The sequence below is a fragment of the Bos indicus genome, chromosome 25, assembly GCF_029378745.1.
Source record: "Bos indicus isolate NIAB-ARS_2022 breed Sahiwal x Tharparkar chromosome 25, NIAB-ARS_B.indTharparkar_mat_pri_1.0, whole genome shotgun sequence".
In the NCBI taxonomy this organism is placed as follows: domain Eukaryota; kingdom Metazoa; phylum Chordata; class Mammalia; order Artiodactyla; family Bovidae; genus Bos; species Bos indicus.
In genome coordinates this window covers 35,464,576-35,487,396 of record NC_091784.1, presented here as the reverse complement: position 1 = coordinate 35,487,396, position 22,821 = coordinate 35,464,576, and the positions used below count along the sequence as shown (strand labels likewise).

The window sequence follows — 22,821 nt, the reverse complement described above, 5'->3', positions numbered from 1 at the left end:
AAAGCAGAAGATGGAGTCTGGACTGCGAGGGAACAGATCCTCAGGCCCGGGGAGGAGGAAGGAGGCAGGAGGATGGGAGGACTGAGAGTGGACATGCGAGGGGATGCAGGTTTGGGAGCGAGGTGGTGGCAGACCTCCCACCAGAGAATTTTCTTCTCCTGAGAAGTAGGAAGCAAGGCCAGGCTCCAGAGTCAGGGAGCTAAATCCTTCGAGGCTGCACAGAACTGTGTGTCTGTTTTCTTTTCTTGATGTCTGTTTTACCACCTGCACAATAAACAGCTTGGGTTAGAACCCTGCTCCCCCAACTTGTTTAAGCCTCAATGGGTTTTCAAAAATACACTTTTGGGGGACCCCCACCCTCAGCTGCTGGATCAGAATTTCTGGGGCAAAAGTGGTAAGGGCAAGAATCTATGTGTGTATGTATATATATATGTACATATACGCACTTTAAAAAATATTTATTACCTATTTATTTAGTTACACTGGGTCTTCGTTGCAACACACAGATCTTTATTTGTGGCTATGTGAACTCTCAGGCGTGGCTCGTGTGATCTAGTTCCCTGACCAGGGATCCAACCCAGCCCCCTGCCTTGGGAGCACAGAGTCTTAGCCACTGGACCACCAGGGAAGTCCCTGTATATATTTTTAAAGTATGGCTGGGGATGACGTGAAGGCACATCCAGGTTTGGGAACCACCCTGCCGGGCTTCTCAGGACCCCTCCAGCTCTGAGAGTTTGTAGTCCCAGCTCCCCCCCAGGATGGTGCAGAATTCTGGCACAGCATTTGACTGAAGCTATAAGCTACAGAGTAAGCCACATGCCACTATCTGTTACCAGGAATTTAAAAAGCCCCAAAGGGCTTCTCTGGTGGTTCAGACAGTAAAGAATCTGCCTGCAGTGCAGGAGACACAAGTTCAATCCCTGGGCTGGGAAGATCCCCTGGAGAAATGAATGGCTACCCACTCCAGTACTCTGGACTGGAGAATCCCATGGACAGAGGGACCTGGTGGGCTACAGTCCATGGGGTCGCAAAGAGTTGGACACAACTGAGTGACTAACACAAAGTCCCAAAGGTACCAGACTCCAAAGAACCATAACAAGGCAAAAAGCCTGGCAGCAAAACCAGAGGTTCTGCCTGTGTGGGAGCCCACTCAGGCTCCTATGATCGATGTTTTCCAAACCCCCTTGGTGGGACGTGGTTAAGGGCAGTCCCAAGAACAGGAGACAGGCATGCTTTTGGCACCTCTACAAAGGGGTGGAGACCTGGCCAGGCCTTTCAGAAACCTGAACCCTGGGGTGGGGGGGGGGGGGGGAGGGGCTGCCCGGCCCTGAGAGTCCGTCTGCCCCCCTCCACCCCAGAGCTCCTCCTCAGCCTGGTCCCCCTTCCGGGGGCTGCTCCAGACGCTGCAGGCCACCTCTGCTCTCTCTTTGCCTCCCTCTGCCCCTAAGGTCGAGTGGGGACAGGCTGGGGCCACCAGCCAGCTCCATGGACGGGGGACTTCGCCTCTGCTCACCTCCCAGCTTTGGAAAGAAAAGAAGAAAGGTCTGTGTTGCTTTGCATCTGGGAGATCCTTCCCCGTCCTAAACTTCTGGAGGCAGGAAAAAGGGATTTGACCTTGGATTGACTATAAAATAAGGAACAGAGAGAACCTAGAACCTTCCCACAGGTATGAATTTCTTCACTTTTGCTGGCATGTGTGAGTATGAGTGTGTATGACAGGTTTTCCATTGGTCAGAGATGAAGTTGTCCGTAATGATCGCCCAGGCCCTTTCTGACCGCTTCGGTGCTGTGATTCTGCAGCCCTAACTTTCATTCAGTTGTTCAACGTTTCCTTAGCACCCATCCTATGCCAGGTGCTGCCACTAGATAAGCCCTGATCCCTGCCCTCAACGGTCCCCAGTCTGGATGGGGAAACAGTAATCGTAATAACAGCGACCACATTTACGGCGGGTCAGGCACTGGGCTAAGCTTTGTATCAACTTTAGCTCATGTATCCTAGCAAAAACTGGAAGAGGTTAAGTGTATTCCTAGCCCCATTTTACAGGTGAGAACAGTGAGGCCCAGTGAGATGAGGTCACACAGCTAGTAGATTGTGGAACCAATGCTTGGAACCACTGTGGATGCAGCCTGCCTGCACTGTAGAGACAGTTCAGGGCAACAGGTGGACCACTACAGCGGAGGGAGGGAGCCATGATCTGCGGGGCTGGCAATGGTGAAGCCTCATTTTGACCAAGGTCTCCAGAGTGTAAGGCAGGACCAAGCTCAGAGCTGGAGATGGGCAGCCTCCACGAGGCCCACTGAGAGCTCTTGGGTCATCTGGGACTTGAGGTCAGTGATGGTCCGGATCAAGGGTCCCCCTCTCTCATTCTGGGGGCCAGGGTGATGGGAGATAGAACAGGAGGACTTCAGGATTCCCCGCCAGCTTCCCTGGGAGCTGTCTGTCCCCACACTTAAGAGCGGCGGCTTCCCTGACCTGGGGGGCTAGTGTCCCAGCAGCCTGAGAGGTGGGTGGCCCCCAGGCCTGGGAGGCAGGGGCAGGCCCAGGTCACTGTGGATCCCCCTCAGCAAAGCCTGGACCACAGTTTTCCCCTCCTCACAGTTCTCGACTCCCATCTCCCATCTGTCCCCAGAAGGACAAAAGCTGATTATTCCACTGGGGGCTGTACTGGGCCCCATGAATGGAGTATTGAAAACCCTGTGTCCACATCCAGATAGATTTTCATCCTCTTCCCAACCAGCCTGTTTGTCCGCCAGGATGGAGGCAGAGCCAAGGAAAGATGGGGCGGGGGGCGGTGTTCTTGATGAGAGGGGCACCCACGTCCCTGGGCACCTCAGTCTCAGTGTATCCCAAACAGAATCATCTTCTCTTTAAAAAAAAAAAAGTATTTGCACTGGGTCTTAGTTGCAGCATGTGGGATCTAACTAGTTCCTTGACCGGGGATTGAACCCGGGCTCCAAGCATCGGGAGAATGGAGTCTTAGCCACTGGACCACCAGGGAAGTCCCTCAAACAGAACCATCTTCTAAACCAGCCACCCCTCACCGCCCCCGCCACAACCACCCAATCATTATCCACTCACTGGGATGCTGGTGACATGGTGTGAATGTTCACTGAGCTCTACTCTTAGGATTTATGCTTTTCTTGGTTTGTAAACTTCAATCCAAAATTAAACAAAATAATCTCCCTGGGCTTCCTACTTCAAAAGGGCACAGCATCCCAAATGGCATTTAAACTTCCAGTCCTACACCATTTTTGCATATTTGTGACTCATGGGAACCATGTCTCCTTGATGTTTTTTCTTTACATTGACTGTTTTTTTTTTCCTAATTAAAATTAACTGTAGGGAATTCCCTGGCAGTCCAGCAGTTAGGACTTGGCGCTTTCACTGCTGGGACCCAGATTCAATCCCTGGTTGGGGAACTAAGATCTCACAAGCCACGATGCAGCAAAAAATAAATAAATAATTAATTTAAAATTTAATTAACTTTCAAGGGAAACCTGATATTGTTCCAGATCAATGGAAAGCCAGGATCCTTTGTCATAAACAGAATGCACTGCAACAGGAAAAAATTAAGGCAACAGTAAATGTCCATCTATCCCCCCAGCCCCCCTCCACCACAAAGCTCTCCCTGGGCCCTTCCAGCTGGAAGAAGAGACCTGGAACATTTAATTCCAGATGTTCCAGCTGTGACTTCTCACTGCACCTTGATGGGACCACTGGAAAGACCACCCATTGGCTGGACACACAAGGAAGCAGAGATGCACACTGGTCCCCAGCCTGATGAGAGGAGCAGAGGACGGGGGTCCGGAGACAGGAGCACTGCCCCTCCCCCTCTCCCCCCAGCCCTGTCCTTCCTCCTCCTATTGCCACTGGGTGAGTGCCTCCCAACTCCCCTGACCCTCCCCCTTCCCTTTTCTGACTCTCAGCTTTCCCAGTTGTAAAATTATGGTGGGACATGGCCTGTAAACGAGGTGTTTTCCAACATTCTTTCCAGCTCTGCCATTTGCCCCAGGTTGATGAAAGCTAAGGTCTGAGTTGGGCGAGTGGAAGGCTCAGTGTTAAAGGCTAGAGCTCAATGCACACAGAGTCTAGGCAGTGAGGATACTGGAAATAGGGAAGGAGCGAAAGGGCATGGACTCACCAACGGCTGTTGGAAAACCAGCTGGTAGAACAGATGGAATCAAACAACCTAGGAACTAACCTAACTTAGGAAAAAAGAAACTGACTCTCAGTTTCTTCATCTGTAAAATGGGTTCACTAGTACATGCCTCAGAGGTTGTAAGGTAAGGTATGGGGCTGTGTCTGACAAGCCTGTGCACAAATGAAGGGTACTATGGGGTATTAACTTCTCATGCCAGGCCAGTTTCCTTCTTAGGCCATGTGCTCAGAATTGTTTGGTGAAGAGGAGTGTGGCTATCTGGGTTAGAATTTCTGCTCCACCCTTTATTTGCTTTGTGGCCTTGAGCAAGTGGCCTGACCTCACTAAACCTGAAGTTTTCCCTTCTGCAAAATCTAAGCTGCCTCATAAGTTGTCCTAATGATTAAGTGAGCCAGGCCACATAAAGCAATGAGCACAGTGCTGACATATACAGAAGCAGAAGGACTGATAGGGACTTCCCGGTGGCCCAGTGGTTAAGACTCTGTGCCTCCAATGCAAGTGGTGTGGGTTCTATCCCTGGTCAGGGAACTAAGACCCCACATGCCACAAAGCATGACCAAAAAACCAGAACCAAAAAAAAAAAAGAAACCCAAAGGAAACAGAAAGACTTACATAGGTAAACTCTTTAGTGGGAAACCAGAATGAAACCCAAAGTTAATTTACACCCTTAAGGCAAAGCTGAGGAGTAACAGACTCTGGGCAGGGAGCTCTGGGGAAAACCAAGATGACACAGACCTGGCCACGTCACTGGGCAGAAGGCCTGGAAAGGGGTATGTATATGGCATCCAGAGATTCAGAGGAGAAAGACAGCCCTTTTAGCTGAGAGCTCCAGGAAGGCTTCCCATAGGAGGGGGCTCCATCTGCAGGGCTGTAATGAGCAGGGGGAGCAGAGGAGACAGCAAGATTACAGACCTGGTGACCAGACTGATGCAAGATTAACAAGGAAGGTGAGGCTACTCAGAAGATCCTAGAAGGCTTTGCAGAGAAAGTTCAGGGTCCAGGACTTCTGCAGGAAATGGGGAAGCTTTGAGGAATTCAGCAGTGGAATGGGATCAGCCTGTCTGGGTCTCAGGCAGATCTCTCTGGGGCGGCCCATGGACCAACCGGTGAGGGATGAAGCCAAGAGGCCAACTGGGGCAGTCAGGGGCTTTGGAAGCAGGGGTGGTGACGAGGAAGAGGGTGATGGTGAGGACTTGAGGGGAGGCTTGGAGGGGAGGCTGTGTTCCTGGGGCCAAGGGAGGGGGCTGAGGGGCCAATGCTCTTCCTCACTCTGTTCCAGCTGGTGCCCTACAGCCCACTTCACTGCCCTTTCCAGGTAGGTGCCCCTGCCTCTCCCCCACACTCCCCCAACTCTCGCTCCCAAAGCACTCAGGTGCTCAGAAGACCTCTGTTACTCAAGATGCAAAGGGACAGCTCCAGTGTCCCCATTTTACAGAAAGGGCAAAATAAGGCCCAGGAGGGACTGATCCCAAGGTCCCCACAGCTTCGTGGCAAGGTGGGCATCCTCTAGGTAGGGCCCAGTGACCCCCACCACCACCCCGTGCCAGGTCACTTCTCTCCACAGAACTCAGGCTGGTGGGGGGCCCGAGCCGCTGCCGGGGCCGCCTGGAGGTCCTACACGGGGGCTCCTGGGGCAGCGTCTGTGACGACGACTGGGACGTGGTGGACGCCAATGTGGTGTGTCGTCAGCTGGGCTGCGGCCTGGCGCTGCCCGTGCCCCGGCCCCTCGCCTTCGGCCAGGGCCGAGGCCCCATCCTGCTGGACAACGTGGAGTGCCGCGGGCAGGAAGCCGCCCTGAGCGAGTGCGGCAGCCGAGGCTGGGGCGTGCACAACTGCTTCCACTATGAGGATGTGGCGGTCCTGTGTGACGGTGAGTGGGACAGCCTGTGACCTGGAAGCGCAGACAGACTGCCGGGGTGAGCGGGCAGCCTGTGACCCGGAAGCGCAGACAGACTGCCGGGCAGCAGGGCTGTGGGCTAGACACGTGAAGGGACTTCCCAGAGGTAAGAATGTTCCAGTGAAGACCAAGCCAGCAGCTGCAGTGTGTACATAGTCCTGGGGAAGACCCCCAGCCTGGCAGGCAGGAGCCTGGGCCCTGCCATGCTCCGGCTCATGGTATGACCTCTGCTGAAAACCAGCAATACTGCTTCCACAGAGGGCTTCGATCATCCCAACAGAGAGCTCCCTTCCCAGTTTTATATCCAGACCATTGGGGTCTGGTGGTTTAAGGCCCACTTGGCATAGACCTGCAACAAATCTCTGGGAGGCTTTGACCTTGAAAGCAGTAGTTCTGTTTTTTAAGAAAATCAGCTGGAGGGCTCATTATAAAACCCAGATGGTGGGACTTCCCTGGCGGTCCAGTGGTTAAGACTGCACTCCAATTGCAGGAGGCACAGGCTCAACCCCTGGTCAGGGAACTAAGACCCCCACATGCTGCATGGCACAGGAAACACACACACACACACTGATGGTAGCCCCATCCCAGAATTTCTGATTCTGCAGACCTGGGATGGAGCCTGAGAATTTGAACGTTGCATTTCCAACAAATTCTCAGGTGATGTGATGCTGCTTTAAAAACTAAGGAAACCAAGAACTGGAAGAAATTCTCTAAAGCAAACTCCTCTAAAGCTACTGCTTTCAGGACTCAGGCGGCCCTTTCTCCTCTCTTACCCAGAGTCCCCAGCTTTGACCCTTTGTGTGGCCAGAAACCGAGATCAGGAAACTTAGGGGTCCATACACTGCCCCTCACATATCTGTGTGTGTGAGGATGGAGAACAGAAATATCCACATCTTCCTCTCTTCCACCCTGCTTCTTTCCCAGAATTCTTGCCCACGCAGCCCCCAACAAGGAGAGTGTTAACCAGCAGGGAACCCCCTACAACGCCCCAGAATGGAAAAGGTAAGCAAAGGCAATGTGGGGGACCACCTGGGTCTTAGGAGAGGGATCCAAGAGGAATCTCCCAAATCCTACCCTAGGCAGTGGGAAGAGAGGGATTACTGATGGGTGAGTTTGGTCATTCCCTCACCCCTGCTCTGCCCCCTGCACCCCCACCCCGCAGGCTGCTCACTATCTGGATAAGGAAAGAGGATTCATTCTAGTGAGATGATAGAAATAGTAGCATAAGGTTGGAGAAAATAAAAGAGGTGGGCTAGTGTTAGTCATTCAGTCGTGTCCAACTCTTTGTGGCCCCATGGACTGTAGCCTTCCAGGCTTCTCTGTTCATGGCATTCTCTAGGCAAGAATACCGGAGTGGATTCTCATTTCCTTCTCCAAAAGAGGTGGGGGCTGAAACCTAATCCAATGGGAGAGTGAGATATACTATATATAGAAATGCTGATAATCATCTTAGAGCAAGAAAATGAAAAATGAAAAATTCTCTTAAAGGACAGATAAAAAGGCAAGGGAGTCCAGAGGAGGAAGAGGATCCCACTCATCAGAGATTAGAGAGGGCTTCCTGGAGGCAGAGTTGTTTGTGAAGTAAGGAATCAGCACATTCTATACGGTTTAGGAGAGCGTGGACAAGGGCAGGCTGAAAGTGACAGAGTTATAGGATTCTATCCTCAGATCCCCAAAAGCGCCCCTAATCTAGACTGTGAGGAGGCAGTGCTTTGGGGGTAAGTAGGTGAGCAGGTCTTCCTGGGTGTTAGGTCCTGGGACACCATGTATTGTGGGTATGCAGAGGGCCTGGGGCAATAGGAAGACCACTGGATTGGGATGGGCAGCAAAGCCCTGGGGGAGATGCTCCTGGTTCCCGCCCCCATCACCAGGTGAGGGCAGCGTGCGCCTGGTGGGGGGCGCAGGCCCGTGCCAGGGCCGAGTGGAGATCCTGCACGGTGGCCTGTGGGGCACCGTGTGTGACGACGACTGGGGGCTGCCGGACGCAGCCGTGGTGTGCCGCCAGCTGGGCTGCGGGGCGGCCCTGGCAGCCACTACCAACGCCTTCTTCGGCTACGGCACGGGGCACATCTTGCTGGACAACGTGCACTGTGAAGGCGGCGAGCCCCGTCTAGCAGCCTGCCTGAGTCTGGGCTGGGGCGTGCACAACTGCGGGCACCACGAGGACGCCGGCGCGCTCTGCGCAGGTGCGGGGTTGGAGGCGGGGCCGGCGGGGCGGCGCGGGGCGGTGCGCGGGGCGGGGCCGTATTCTGAAGCAGGAGACCGGAAGAGGGACCTCGGAGGGGATCGGGATGTTGAGTGGCTTGATGTTTCCCTGAGCTCTTTCGAAAAGGCCCCCAAATTAGTTTTTGTTTCTCAGTACGACTCTAGAAGTGCCTCATAAAATTCTAGTAGACTCCACGACTATGTAATACTGCAGTATTACCCCACCAATTGAGATTCCCTGGTGGCTCAGACGGTAAAGCGTCTTCCCGCCATGCGCGAGACCGGGCTTGATCCCTGGGTTGGGAAGATCCACTGGAGAAGGAAATGGAAACCCACTCCAGTTGCCTAGAAAATTCCATGGATGGAGGAGCCTGGTGGGCTGCAGTCCATGGGGTCGCAGAGAGTCGAACACGATTGAGTGACTTCACCCCACCAATACTCCAGAGTTGTCTAACAGTACTCCAAACATGTCTCCAGAATTTTCTAGCACTCAGTTCAGTTCAGTCACTCAGTCGTGTCCGACTCTTTGCGACCCCGTGGACTGCAGCACGCCAGGCTTCCCTGTCCTTCACCAACTCCCGGAGTTTACTCAAACTCATGTCCATCGAGTCAGTGATGCCATCCAGCCATCTCATCCTGTCATCCCCTTCTCCCGCCTTCAAGTTTTCCTAGCATCAGGGCCTTTTCAAATGAGTCGGCTCTTTGCATCAGTTAAGTAAGCACAGTGACAATATACAGCCTTCCTATTTTCCTATTTGGAACCAGTCTGTTGTTCCACGTCCATTTCTAACTGTTGCTTCCTGACATGCATACAGATTTCTCAAGAGGCAGGTCAGGTGGTCTGCTATTCCCATCTCTTTAAGAATTTTCAGAATTTTCCAGTTTATTGTGATCCACACAGTCAAAGGCTTTGGCATAGTCAATAAAGCAGAAATAGATGTTTTTCTGGAACTCTCTTGCTTTTTCAATAATCCAGCGGATGTTGGCAATTTGATCTCTGGTTCCTCTGCCTTTTCTAAAACTAGCTTGAACATCTGGAAGTTCACGGTTCACAGACTGTTAAAGCCTGACTTGGAGAATTTTGAGCATTACTTTACTAGTGTGTGAGATGAGTACAATTGTGCGGTAGTTTGAGCATTCTTTGGCATTGCCTTTCTTTGGGATTGGAATGAAAACTGACCTTTTCCAGTCCTGTGGCCACTGCTGAGTTTCTGGCACTAAGTACTCTTTTTTTTTTTTTTAATTGTTGGTATTTTCTTTTTAATTTTTATTTTATATTGGAATGTAGTCTATTTACAATGTTGTAATTCTTTTCAGTGTACAGCACGCTGATTTAGTTATACATATGTGTGTGCATGCTCAGTCATGTCTGACTCTTTGAACCCTTAAACTATACTTATACATATATACATGTATATACATGGATTTTTCTTGATTCTTTTCCCATATATGTTATTATTACAGTATGTTGAGTGCTATACGGTAGGTTCTTGTTGATTACACTTGTTGATTACTAAGCACTCTTTGTGAAATACTTCGGAGTAAAGTAATAGTACTTTAAGATAGCTCCAGAGATACTCCAGAATTCTTTCACTGAAACTCAGGTATGTCCCCTGAATTCCCTCTCTCTTCAATCCTGATTCTCTTATGATAGTATTTCCCCTCACCTGGTCCTTCTTCCGCAGTGAAAGGTTTTCTGAACAAATAGAAATAATAGGGCTGTTAATGGCACTTTACAGATGGACTCCACTCTGCCAGATATTAAGTGCTTGCCCATGCCTCACGGCAAACCAGGAGCCATCAATCCCGATTTACAGATGGGAAAGCTGAGGCCCAATGAGGCACAGTGAGCCCTGGCAAAGCCTCAGCTAACCTTTCTGCATAATCTTGAGCATGCCCCTTGCCCCTTCTAATCTTATTTATCTGTAAGACGGGGATAGTGAGTTTTGTTCTGCAAGCCCCTCAGGACTGTGCATGGCCCTCCCTGGTGGGCAAGACCTTCTTTATCTCCCCAACTTGAACATACGTTGGGCTTCTGAGAACCCTGGAAAGAAATGAAAACATGCTTGTGAAAGTGTTGTATAAACTATAGTGTACGCCTAGGCAGCACAAATAAATGACCAGAATTGGCAAAGCGGGGCAGACTTCCTTGGACCCCAGCTGAGGCTGAGTCTCCAGCTCTGGAAGTAAAATCTGTTTGTCTTCTCCAGGGAAACCCTCTCATTCTCTCCAGGAACCAGAACCTTGGCCTCTGACCCCACTCCCTTCTCTCCTACTCTAGTCCTGGGCCACTCGACTCTCACAGCACTGCCACCGTCAGCCACAAGAGTGGACTGGGCCTGGCACACAGAGCCAGAGGGTAAGGAGCCCTGCCCTCCAGGCTGGAATGGTAGAGATGAGGTGGGTAGGACTGGAAATTGGGAAGACTGTCTGGATCCATGGGGAGGGGGCCTGGGCTAGCAGGCCAGGGCTTTTGAACCAGATGGTAAAGACGTGAGTGAGAGAACGGATGAGCAGATGGAGCAAGAATGAAATCCGGAGCTCTGAAAAGTTCAGCAGGGTGGGAGGAGGCACTTCTTCGAAGCTCTGAAATAAAATTTGGCAGGGGCCGGGTGGAATGGGGTGCTGAGATTGGAAATCGAGGAGACTTGTGAAAATTGAGATACACGTTGAATGAAGGATAGAAGTACTTTTGGAATGAGGGCTGGAACTATCGTTGGCACTGAAGTCTGGAAGTAGGATTTGATTCATTTCCTTCAAGCTTCCTGAGGACCCCACCACAGCAGACAACATGGTAACTCTAGAATTGAGGCTGAGTAGGGTGAAGGCGTGGTAGAGGTCGGACATCTCCGTAGGTGAGCCGTGTGCCATGCTGCAGGCCAGAAGTCCCCTTTGTCCCATTCAAACGCTCTAGATGCCTTGTCTCTGCAGCTACAGGAGTTGGTGCCCTGCCTTCCAGGGAGCCCGCACGGCTCACCACTGCCGCCTGGGCGGCAGGGAAGAAAAGTAAGTGGCAGGGCAGGGGTTCCGTTGCGGGTGGGAGAGGGTGGGGCCAGGGCTCTGCCAGGGAGCGGGCGGCCCCAGCCCAGCCCCTCTGGCCGCGGGCCTGTGCACCCTGCAGGCGGGCGGCTGCGGCTGGTAGGTGGCCCAGGCCCGTGCCGCGGTCGCGTAGAGGTGCTGTACGCCGGGGGCTGGGGCACCGTGTGCGATGACGACTGGGACTTCGCGGACGCGCGCGTGGCCTGCCGCGAGGCGGGCTGCGGGCCGGCGCTGGGCGCCACGGGCCTTGGCCACTTCGGCTACGGCCGCGGCCCCGTGCTGCTGGACAACGTGGGTTGCGCCGGCACGGAGGCCCGCCTCAGCGACTGCTTCCATCTGGGCTGGGGCCAGCACAACTGCGGGCACCACGAGGATGCGGGCGCGATCTGCTCAGGTGAGGCCGCAGCAGGACCACAGGTGCACTGCGGCTCAGGCGAGGCTGAACGCCTTCTGGGAAGTGGGCGGGGCCCCGCGCAGGCGCTTACTTAGGCATTGGCGGGGTCTGCTGTGAAGTAGGCCGTGGTGCCGGCGGGACGAACAGGCTCTGAGGAATGGGCGGGGCCTCACGGAGGCAGGCTCTGGGGATGGGCGGAGCCTCGCGGAGGCACGCTCTGCGGCGCGGGCAGGGCGGGGTTCGTTGGGAAATGGGCGGGGTCGCGCGTGAGCGCTCACCGCGGCACTGCAGCGTGAGCGCGGCGGGAGAGTGCTCACGCTCCGCAGGAAGAGGTGGAGCCCACCATCGGGTGGAGCCCACTCGCTCTGCGGCTGCGCGGCATGGGCGGGGCCGGGAAGGGAGCGCCCTCTGCGGCAGTGCGGGGCGGGGCCCGAGCAGAGTCCGAAGTGCCGGAGCTCAGAGTGGGAGAGTCAGTCAAGGGCGTGGTCCGGGAGCTTTTGCTGTGCTGCGTCAAGGATCCGAAAAGCTCTAGTTAGCAACGAAAGTTGATCAGCTTTCGGGGAGCATACGTTTGTCCCTTGGGAAGTCACTGGAAAAGGGATAGTTGCAGAGTCCGACACATTTAAAAATGCGTCTCTTTATTGACGGATGTGGGAATTGATATTTTCGCCCTTGTTTGGTGCCCTGGTGGTAGCTTTGGCCACAGAGGGCTCTGCTTTGGGCCCAGAGTGAGAGAAACACAAACCCCGTTTCTGTTCCAAGGAGTGGGGGCCTATGAAGCCCTTTCTGATCCTAGATCAGGCTTCCCTTGGAGGGTAAGAGGTGACCTGGTCTCAAGGGACTGGTTCCCTAGTATCACAGCCACCTCTTTCTCTGTCCTTGCTGAACCAGGTCCAGATGAGCTAGTCCAGCAGGAGGGTGCTGAGACCACCCGGGTACCCACTCCTCGGCCCAGGGACGGTAGGTGTTCACAGTCCCTAAGAGTGAGGTGGAGGCATCAGAGTAGGAGGGACCAGATCTGGAGGGAAGTCACAGCCCCAGGTTACACAGCAGATTTGCACCAGATCCTAGAACTCTTGTCCTTTCCTGTTAGTCTCAGACCTCATCAATAGAGGTATGATGTCTGGAAGGAGGGAGGGGGGTTTTAAGGTAGAGCAATTGAGAGATTTCTAGACTTGAGACCAAAATAAAGGGACGGGGTTCCTGTCCTGAGGAAATCAATGAAAGAATTCAGGCTTTAATTTGGGGAGTCCAGAGGGGAGGGGAAATGGTGATGACCTTCGGGGACACAATCTCATTTGACAACAGCTGTAGGGCTGAGGTATTAGGATTGTAAACAGCCAACTAAGGAGAGAGCAGGCATGGAGCTCGCAGCATGCACAGAACACCCCACAAGGGCTTGTACACACTTTCCTGATGCCCATCTTATTTTATCTCATTTGTCTGCCCTTGTCCAGTGGCTCCCAGGGCAGTGAGGTGTCCCAAACCACCACCCTTTGTCTCCTCTTAACTACCCCTCCCCTGGCCTAGCTTGGGAGTGGCCTGGCCTGGGCCGGCCCCTTCCAGCCCCAGGCCTTGTCCCCCCACAGGACACCTACGTCTGGCCAACGGAGCCCACCGATGTGAGGGGCGTGTGGAGCTCTTCCTAGGGCAGCGGTGGGGCACTGTCTGTGACGATGCTTGGGACCTGCGGGCAGCTGGCGTCTTGTGTCGCCAGCTGGGCTGTGGCCAGGCCCTGGAAGCCCCTGGTGAGGCCCACTTTGGCCCAGGCCGAGGCCCTATTCTCCTGGACAATGTCAAGTGCCGTGGGGATGAGAGCGCCCTGCTGCTGTGCTCTCACATCCGCTGGGATGCCCACAACTGTGACCACAGCGAGGATGCCAGTGTCCTGTGCCAGCCGGAGTGACCCAGCTTGCTCTGCAGACCACCTCTTCTGGGAGCCTACTGTGGCCTGCCCCTCTTCCTCCAGGAAGTCCTCCTCCTGTGACAGCAGCAGTTCACTCTGCCTGCCCTCCCCTTGCTTGGGAGAGAGCCTGCCTAAATGGTGTGGTCCTGCCTAGGGAAGCAGAGCCCATCAACTTAGTGTCTGACCTCACTGTCACCACCTGTGCTGGGCCCAGTTCAATGAAAGCTCCCACTTTCTGCTCAGCTCAAACAGAAAGTGGTGGGGAGTGAATAACTCCTAACTGTCCTCTTTGGCAGGGGTCCCATTACAGGAACCCTGACCCAGCCTTCCTGGTCTGTCCTCCAGAAGGTCCAGAATGGGGTATATCCCTTCCTTCCCACCTCTACTCATCTTGGAATCCTCAAGAAGAGGGAAGGCAGGAGAGGCCTACAGTTCTGACCTTAGACTGCCAAGGGCTGCAGAAGAACCGGGGTCATTGCACTGGCCTGCTCCAAGAGGGCCAGATGGTGCTTGGCTGGACAAGGGGACTGGAAGGGGCCAAAGCAGTGACAGTGGTCCCTCCCTGCAGCTGGAACCAGCAACTCTGATTTCTGCTGCCCCCACGACAGAGCCTCCATTTTGCAGATGCAAAGAACCCTGGGGGCCTGTAGCCACCCATTCATAGGTGCCAAGTCAATAAAGCATTGTTTCCCCTCCTTTTCCTCTTTTAACCAAGGTCAATGTTGGTGTGTAAGTGCACTGTTTGTGGCAGCAGGAAAGACTCTGGTTAGGACTCTGGAGGAAACCCTCTGGGGGATGGAGGGCGGGTCAAGAGCATCATCAGAGAGCTTTCCGCAGGCCCATCGCATCCTGGAGACGCTGACTCACAGTGTCAGGCCGCCAAGAAGGCCCCTAGAAGGTCCCCTGGGCCATCCTCACTTTTATGTTCACAGAAATCTGGGTCTTCGACGGGGTCTACTCAAGGTCACGAAACATGGCGGTCATGGCATCGGAATGACTAGAAGAGAAAAAAATTGACAGGAGGCAGAAAGAATGATGGGGAAAAGGAAGCAGCACTGGGGCTTCCCCAAGGGCTGCTCTTGGGGTACCTCACCTGGAGCCCTAGGGCCACAGAGAAGTAGGGGATCCTGCCAGAGCCTCTCTCAGCCCCAAGGTGCATGACTTGCCAATAGCAACTGTCTGACCAAAAAAGCCCCGCCTTCCACATTAGCCTGCAGGCTCTGTATGAGTTTTCTCTCATTGCGTAGCAAATTATCACAAATTTAGTGACTTTAAACAACATAAATTTATCATCTTACAGTTCCCGAGGTCATGAGTCGGAAATGGGTTTCCCCGGTCTAAATTCAAGAGTGTTGGCAGGGCGATATTCTTTCTAGAGGATCCAGAGGTGAATCCATTTCCTCACCTTTAGCAGCTTCTAGAGGCTGCCTGCATTCCATGCTTGCTCAAGACCTCCTTCTGGTCAACAATCGCATCACTCCGACCCCAGCTTCCATCATCTCATCTCTTCTTCTGACTCTCCCACCTCCCTCTTCCATCCTTAAAGGTCTTTTATGATTATATCAGGCCCACCTGGATAATCCAAGATAATCTCCCCATCTCAAGGTCCTTAATTTAAGCACATCTGCACAATCTTTTTAACCATGTAAAGTCACATTTTCACCAGCTCCAGGGATTAGGACATGGACTTTGAGGGGAAGGCATTGTTCTGCTTCCCACAGGCTCCAAACCCAAGTCTTGGCTGCCAGCCAAAAAGCGAGGCAGACACTTAAGCTCCAAACTCCATCAGCTCTTGGCAGTATTGGTTTTGTCTCCATTTGTCAGGGAGCACCCTGCAACTTACTGTGTCATTGGAGGGACGAGGGCTGGAGGAGGGAAAGGAATGACAATGCTGAAGAATTCAGGGAGTCGGGGCTTCTGGTTCAGGATGGTGAAGTAGAAGGATGTGTGCTCATCTCCTCCTGTGAGAGCACCAAAGAATGGAGGGAGTCAGGCAGAGAAACAGGGAAGTTCTAGCCACCAAGAGCCTCAGACCTGAGCGCAGCACGCTATCATTTTGCACAGCCCACGGTTATTACCTCTCCAGGTACATCACTGACTCGATAAGACATGAGTTTGAGCAAGCTCCGGGAGTTGGTGATGGACAGGGAAGCCTGGCATGTTGCAGTCCATGAGGTCGCAAAGAGTCGGACACGACTGAGCAACTGAACTGACTGACTGAGGTACACCCACATTCATTGTCTTGAGGTGTATCACAGCTTCCCACCCCTGGACTCCCCTTCCCCATCTAACAAAGTGCTTTTATCGGTGCTCAACTCAAGGGAAGTATTAGCATCCCTTTTTACAGACAGGGAAAACTGAGGCTCAGAGACCGGAAATGATTTATCCAGGTTTGCAGAGTAGATGCAGGACTGGAAGTTAAGCTTCTTTTATTTCTTAGCTGCACCACATGGCATGCAGGATCTTAATTCCCTGACCAGGGATTGAACCTGTGCCCCCTGCATTGGGGGCAAGGAGTCTTAGCACTGGACTTCCAGGGAAGGCCATTTGCTCAACTCCTTAGTTCAGTCTACAAAGTCTCCTGCACAGACTGGCCCTGCTTGTGTTTTTGACATCATCCATCACCACTTGGTGCCAGGATCTCGCCAGGCTGAACTACTTTCAGTTCCTCTAATGTCTGGGCTTTCTTCCCACCGTGCCTCTGCACATGCTGTTCTCTCTGCCTGGAATACACGTCACCCTCTCCCCTCCTTCCCCCTTAGTCAACTCTTATTTAGCCTCATGGCTCAGCTTTCCTTTCTCCAGAAGGCCTTCACGGGTACCCGCTCCCGCACCCACGGTCAGGACTAGGAGCCCCCATCACACCATGCACTTGCCCAGGGACAGCACCGACTCACGCATCTCAGCGGACTGCTCTGACTCAGCTGTGTCTTCCTGGGGCTGGGGCTATTGTGTTCAACTTTGTGTGTGAGACCTCATACACGGCAGGTGCTCAAATAATAGTTGGCCAGTGAACAGAGGACCTGAGCAAATATTTCTGGAGCGCCCGTGTGCTAGTCTGCGCACTGGGCTGGACTCTGGGGCTGCAGAGCCCCAGAAAGATCTAGACCCGTTTCTGTTTGCAGGGCCCAGAGGTTACCTTCAAGGCAAGTCCCGTGAAAAGCCACTGAACAAATCAACAGCCAAGAGATTTGGAGCAGTGATTCGTGCTAGGAAGAACATGAAGCAGGGTGTTATGGGAGGGAATGGATGGTGAGGGAAAGCCTCTGAGGAGGTGAGACTTGAGCTGGGCCTGGGTGGGAACCAGCCATGAGCCTTCTGTGGACCATGAAAAGGTTTAGGGTAGACCATTCCAGGTCTGTCACTAGGGATTTAGCCTGGCCTGCAGAAGGACCAGAAAAAAGTGCATTGTGACTGGAGCAAAGTGCCAAGAGACAAGTCAGGAAAGCTGGTAAGGGTCAGACCACTCAGGGCTTTCTGGGCCACAGAGGTGAGTTTTATTCTAAGGGCAATGAGCCTCTTGGCCATCTTCCGCATCTTTCAACTTCCTGACTGCACCTTGCCTCTTGAGATTAATTAAAAGGGCCCATTAAAATAGGATACCAAGGATCCCTACCAAAAATCTCAGGAATTCTTATGGAGGTTAGTGAAGTGAGTGAAAGTCAGTTGTGTCCAACTTTTTGCAACCCCGTGGATTACACAGCCCATGGAATTCCCCAGGCCAGAATACTGGAGTGGATAGCCTTTCCCTTCTCCAGGGATCTTCCCAACACGGGGATCGAACCCACGTCTTTTGCATTGCAGGCAGATTGTTTCACCAGCTGAGCCACAAGGGAAGCCTAAGAATACTGGAGTGGGTAGCCTATTCCTTCTCCAGCAGATCTTCCCAACCCAGGAATCAAACTGGAGTCTCCTGCATCGTACCAACTGAGCTATGAGGGAAGCCCCTTATGGAGGTTAGGTCCTGCTAAGTCCCCCTGACTTTTGCTGATTTCTGAATCTCCCATCTGCTTTTGGAGAAGGCAATGGCACCCCACTCCAGTACTCTTGCCTGGAAAATCTCATGGACGGAAGAGCCTGGTAGGCTGCAGTTCATGGGATCGCTAAGCGTCGAAAACGACTGAGCAACTTCACTTTCACTTTTCCCTTTCATGCATCGGAGAAGGAAATGGCAACCCACTCCAGTGTTCTTGCCTGGAGAATCCCAGGGACGGGGGAGCCTGGTGGGCTGCCATCTATGGGGTCGCACAGTCGGAAACGACTGAAGCGACTTAGCAGCAGCAGCAGCATCTGCTTTTACCTCCTTTGTGACTCCCCCTTTACCTGTTCACTGACTAAGCCCTTCACCCCTAAAGTTCCACCTGTTCCGGGCTGCGCACAGTGCACGCTTGGCCACTGATCGGGGGCAAGCATTCAACAAGCAGCTGAGGGACTGCTCTGGTGGTCCAGTGCTTAAGACTCCACCTTCCAATGCAAGGGCCTCGGATTTGATCCGTAGTTGGGAACTAAGATCCCACACACCTTGGGGGAACTAAGCCCTCATGCCCATGGGCCCTGGAACCCATGCAGTGCCACAACTCGAGAGAAGCCCGCGTACAGCAACGAAAGATCCCACATGCCACAGCTAAGACCTGACACAGCCATAAATAGATAAATAAATGTTAAAAAATAAAGATGCAGCACGCCACAACGAAGATCGAAGATCCCCGTGTGCCAAAACTAAGACCCAGCACAGCCAAAAAAATAAATATAAAGAACAACATTAAAGAACCAAACAACTGAAAATTAAAAATTAGATACCCTGTTTTTTTTTTTAACTCAAGTCCATTATTATTATTTTGGCCATGCCACACAGCCTGTGGGATACAAATTCTCTAACCAGGGATGGAACCTAGGTTCTCTGCTGTGGAAGCTCAGAGTCCTAACCACTGGACCACCAAGAAGTCCCTACATATCCTGTTTTTAAAGAGCTCTTTTGTATATTCACACAGGGCCACCATCACCACCACTGCACACACAGGCACATTCCCACATCATTTTTATTTTGATTTTCTTTACTCTAGCCCTAACAGCCTACCCCAAATGAGACCCTCCCTGTCTCCTACCCCAACGTTTGCAAGCCCTCTGACTCTTACATTTTTGACTTTTCTTAAACAACAGCATTACTGAGATATAATTCACATATCATAACATTCACCCTTTTAAAGTGTACAGTTCAGTGGTCCGTTAGCTATTTGCAAGGTTGTGCAACCATCACCACTATCTAATTCCAGTACATTTCATCACCCCACCAAAAAACCTCATATCCATTAGCAGTCACTCGCCATCTCCCCACCCCTGGGGCATCTGGCAGCCGCTAATTCACTTTCTGTCCAGATGGCTTCTAGACATTTTGTAGACATACAATCAAGCAATATGGGAGACCCAGGTTTGATCCCTGGGTCGGGAAGATCCCTGCAGAAGGAAATGGCAACCCACTCCAGTATTCTTGCCTGGGAAATCCAATGGACAGAGGAGCCTGGTGGGCTACAATCCATAGGATTGCACAGCCAGACATGACTTAGCAACTAAACAACAATAGCGCAAATGATAATAACATGCTTAACATTTGGAGGGATTACCAAATTGTTCTGCACTGTGGATGGGCCATCTTACATTCCCACGTGCACTGCACAGGGGTTCCAATTCTCCACATTTTTGTTAATTCTTGTCATCCCCATCCCCTTAAAAAAATTCTAGCCATCCTAGTGACTGTGAAGTGTTATCTCCTGGTTTGGGTTTGTATTTCCCTAAAGACTAATTATGTCAAGTGTCTTTTGTTGTTGTTGTTATTGACAATTTGTGTATCTTCTTTGGAGAAATGTCTATCAAGTCCTTTGCCCATTTTTCGATTGGGTTCTTTCCCATTTCTTAGGCAGAACTGTTTATTTTGTCTACTGCCTAGCCTCCAGGACTAGCTTTCCAAAACTGTCCCTTTTGTTTTGCTAATCAAAGCTGGTTCTCCCAATTTAATTCTGCAGCCACCTATGAAACTAAGTGGTTTCATATACATTGTATTCATTGTCTCACTGTCTCAACCTAAGAGATGGAGATAAAAATCTTTCTAGGATTTTACACAGGAGGATTTAGGGACTGGCTAGGATCACACAGCTACATAATTAAGAGGGTGAGATTCGCTCCCTGAACTGTCAAACTCCAGAGAAGCCCCATGCTTTTCCTACTAACTAGTACAACCGTGTCTCCTGACTTCTCCTGGACGTGTTTATCGCTGCTGTACAAAAGAAAAACGCAGGGTCAGAGAAGGATCAGTTTTTCTGGGTCACAAAGATCAGGGATCAGGTCTAGGGATTCTCACCTCTGCCCCCAAATCCTCCTCCCAGTCCCACACGCTCAGTGGCGTGGACCTGGAGGGGGTGACTTGGCTCGGCCCTTCCGGCCCAGTCGGGTCGCGCCTTCCTGCTGAGTCATGGCGGAGGGGCAGGGCGGGGTGGACGCCCCAAGAGAAGAGAGACTAGGAGCCGCCCTGCGTGAGAACCGAAGCCCCACCTCTGGCTCCGGGGTAGCCTCCTGATTGGAGAGGCTTGGACTGACATAGCCAATCACAGCAAGCTGCGGCGTGCGGGTGGGGCGGAGCCAAAGGCAAAGGCACCACCTCCCCTCCTATCTGAGAATCTGCCCTTTCCGGGCGCGCCCCTTGGGGCTTTGGGGAGCGTCCTGGGCTCCGCTACTGGAGAGGGGGGTGTGCCTGGAACTGGGGTGGAAGCCTGGTGCCACCTATGCGGGGTCAGGAGAAAAAGGTCAGGAAGAGCGCCCAAGAACCTGGGGTGAAGGCGAGCTTTTCTAGTCTGTGCGGCCATTCTCAGTTTACAAAGAGCGTTTGACACTCCACCCGCCCACAATCGGGCCAGGCTGGGATCTTTATTCTTGGTTTAGGGGAGGATTACCCTGCAGAGGACTATTAAAATTATAAGGCCAGTTTTTATTAAAACTGGCATTTGGAAGAGGCAGGCCCAGGTACTTGCAGACAGGTGTACAAGGCTGAGAGTTTCACGACCAGCCGCTTAGGGGCACCCGGACAAAGGCCTGGGCGTGCAAGTTTGGTCCTGAGGGTCTTTGAGATATAGACAAGGGGCAGGGAGGGTGGTCTCTGGATCTCAGCAGTTTGTTCATCAAACTCATAGTCTAGGCCCTGTCTCTCCCTACCCCCACCCCGCCCCCTCCCCTGCACCGCCCTCCACCGCTCTGCACGTCTCTGGCCTCTGCCCGTCTCTGGCCTCTGCCCTTGGTCTTGGTCTGCTTAAGCTTATCTTGCTCTCAAAGACTGCTAGCAGCCTTTCTTCCTCTCAGCCTCACTCAGCTACTCAGCAAATATTAATATTTGAGCCCTTCCTTGTGTCAAACTGGAACAAACAGCGCATCCAACCAGGTCTCTGCTCCTGTAGAGTTTACAGTCTAGGCAGGAGATAGACCAATGATTCCATGAAATACTGGTGAGAGTTGGATGGGAGAAGAATAGAGTGCTAAGTCTGGGGCAGCTTTCAGGGCATTCTTGCCTGGAGAATTCCATGGACAGAGGAGCCTGGTGGGCTGTACAGTTCATGGGGTCACAAAGAGTCAGACATGACCGAGCAGTGTAACACTAAAACTAAATGAGTACTCCATGGAGACTTGAGAGGCCCTGGACAGCTGGTAGATCAAACCAGTCAATCCTAAAGGAAATTGCCCACGAATATCCATTGGAAGGACTGAAGTTGAAGCTCCAATACTTTGGCTACCAAATGCGAAGAGCTGACTCATTGGAAAAGACCCTGATGCTGGGAAAGATTGAAGGCAAAAGGAGAAGGGGGCTGCAGAGGATGAGATGGTTAGATAGCATCACTGACTCAATGGACATGAGTTTGAGCAAACTCTGGGAGATAGTAGAGGACAGAGGATCGTGGCATGCTGCAGTCCATGGGGTTGTAAAGAATCTAACAATACTTAGCAACTGAACAAAAACAATTGAGTCTAGGAGGGACCAGGGAAAGCTTTTGAAAGAAAATAGCTTTTAACCAGATGAAAGGGAGCCTGGATTTCTTTGAGGAATGGGAAAAGAAGCAGGTGGCTGGAACAGAGGCTCAAGGGAGACAGTGGATTGAGACGGGAGAAGAGCCTTTGTAGGCTCATTAATGGTTAGGAAGATTATCCTGATGGCACTAGGAAGCTAACCAGAGGATTTTAAGCAGAAGAGAGACATAATAGGATTTGAGTTTTAAAAAGATCACTCTAAGCATCCTGTGGAGAAGGGGTAGATAGTAGGGGAAGAAGATGGAAACAGGAAAACCAGCTGCATTAATTCAGGGGAGCTGTGATGATGGTTCAAACTCTGATAGAAGCGGTACAGACCATGAGCAGAGGGATGAACTGTTGACCTGTCCAAGGGGGGCTGTAATGCTTTTGGAGCCTAAGAGTGGCACTCCCTCTGTGAGGTCCCCTTTATTCACTCATTTATTCTTTCATTCAACAAATACTTGAGCACCACTCTAGTCAGAAATTATGCCTGGTTTCCCAGGGAGAGAGGCTGCCATCTGACCCAACTGGGCTGGAAGGGAAAGGGTAATGTCTGCAGATGGGTTGGTACAGACCTCACTGGGACCCCACAGCTGTACAATACCGGGACATTGGTGTGGCGTTCCTCTGCATTCCAGCTCCTACTAGAGCCTCACCTCATCTCTGCTGCCAGCCAGCCAGTGAATTCAATTCCTACTTGGCTGATGAAGAAACTGATGCTCAGAGAAGGGACTGACCTGTCCAAGGTCACCACCCTGAGCTAGAGGCAGACTTGGAACCTGAGTATCCAGGCTCCCACTGGCTTCTCTTCCCACCACAGTCTGGCTGCCCACATTTGGGTTGTTTTAGGCGCCGAGAGCCTCTCCGCCACTGTCAGACAGGAGGAGAAGCTGCAGACAGAGGGGCGCCTGCTCCCTGCCTCTCTGCGTCCAACTCCGGCCCCGAGATTGCAGTATTATTAGCAACAACCCACGACTGCACAGAGCTGTGCAGCCTCCAGCTTGCCAAGGGACTTCACATGCAATATCTCATTTGATCCATCTGGCCTCGCCAGGAAGTGAAAATTATTATCCCCACTTAACAAGTGAAGAGACTAAGGCTTAAAGACATAAACTATTATGCATCTGATGAACTCTGCTGAGGTTCAAAAACATATGTATCCATTGACCTC

General features: G+C 52.2%; 2 protein-coding genes and 1 long non-coding RNA gene across 9 annotated transcripts in view; 1 reads left to right on the top strand and 2 right to left on the bottom strand.

Moving 5' to 3' along the window:
- Window positions 1-22,821, bottom strand: part of ZP3 (zona pellucida glycoprotein 3) — a 93,555-nt gene that overhangs the window by 24,179 nt on the left and 46,555 nt on the right. The window lies entirely within an intron of this gene.
- Window positions 1,315-14,321, top strand: SSC4D (scavenger receptor cysteine rich family member with 4 domains). 6 transcript variants are annotated; one of them, XM_070780077.1, is made up of 11 exons: window positions 1,315-1,666; window positions 3,677-3,874; window positions 5,440-5,475; window positions 5,725-6,030; window positions 6,982-7,059; window positions 7,929-8,243; window positions 10,544-10,621; window positions 11,194-11,268; window positions 11,384-11,695; window positions 12,587-12,655; window positions 13,947-14,321. In XM_070780077.1, exons 2-11 carry the CDS (start codon window positions 3,709-3,711, stop codon window positions 14,186-14,188), a joined length of 1,677 nt encoding a protein of 558 aa, XP_070636178.1. In that variant the 5' UTR covers window positions 1,315-1,666; window positions 3,677-3,708; the 3' UTR covers window positions 14,189-14,321. The 6 variants fall into 6 exon arrangements, with proteins under 6 accessions (XP_070636178.1, XP_070636177.1, XP_070636179.1 ...); XM_070780076.1 differs by lacking the exon at window positions 13,947-14,321 and adding an exon at window positions 13,285-13,601 and having other exon boundaries at window positions 1,330-1,542; XM_070780078.1 differs by lacking the exon at window positions 13,947-14,321 and adding an exon at window positions 13,285-13,601 and having other exon boundaries at window positions 1,330-1,666; window positions 8,046-8,243.
- Window positions 12,313-20,134, bottom strand: LOC109578771 (uncharacterized). Of its 2 annotated transcripts, none has more exons than XR_011564100.1 (3): window positions 19,957-20,134; window positions 15,007-15,562; window positions 12,313-14,598 (listed from the first exon to the last, which is right to left on the bottom strand). It is a non-coding gene; the product is annotated as an uncharacterized lncRNA (long non-coding RNA). The 2 variants fall into 2 exon arrangements; XR_002183734.2 differs by having other exon boundaries at window positions 15,445-15,562; window positions 19,957-20,125.

Coding starts and splice junctions, on each gene's coding strand:
- SSC4D (XM_070780076.1), top strand. CDS start 3,709: ATGGGACCACTGGAAAGACCACCCATTGGCTGGACACACAAGGAAGCA. Junction 10,622..11,193: donor CTGGCACACAGAGCCAGAGG/GTAAGGAGCCCT, acceptor TTGTCTCTGCAG/CTACAGGAGTTGGTGCCCTG. Junction 11,269..11,383: donor CTGGGCGGCAGGGAAGAAAA/GTAAGTGGCAGG, acceptor TGCACCCTGCAG/GCGGGCGGCTGCGGCTGGTA.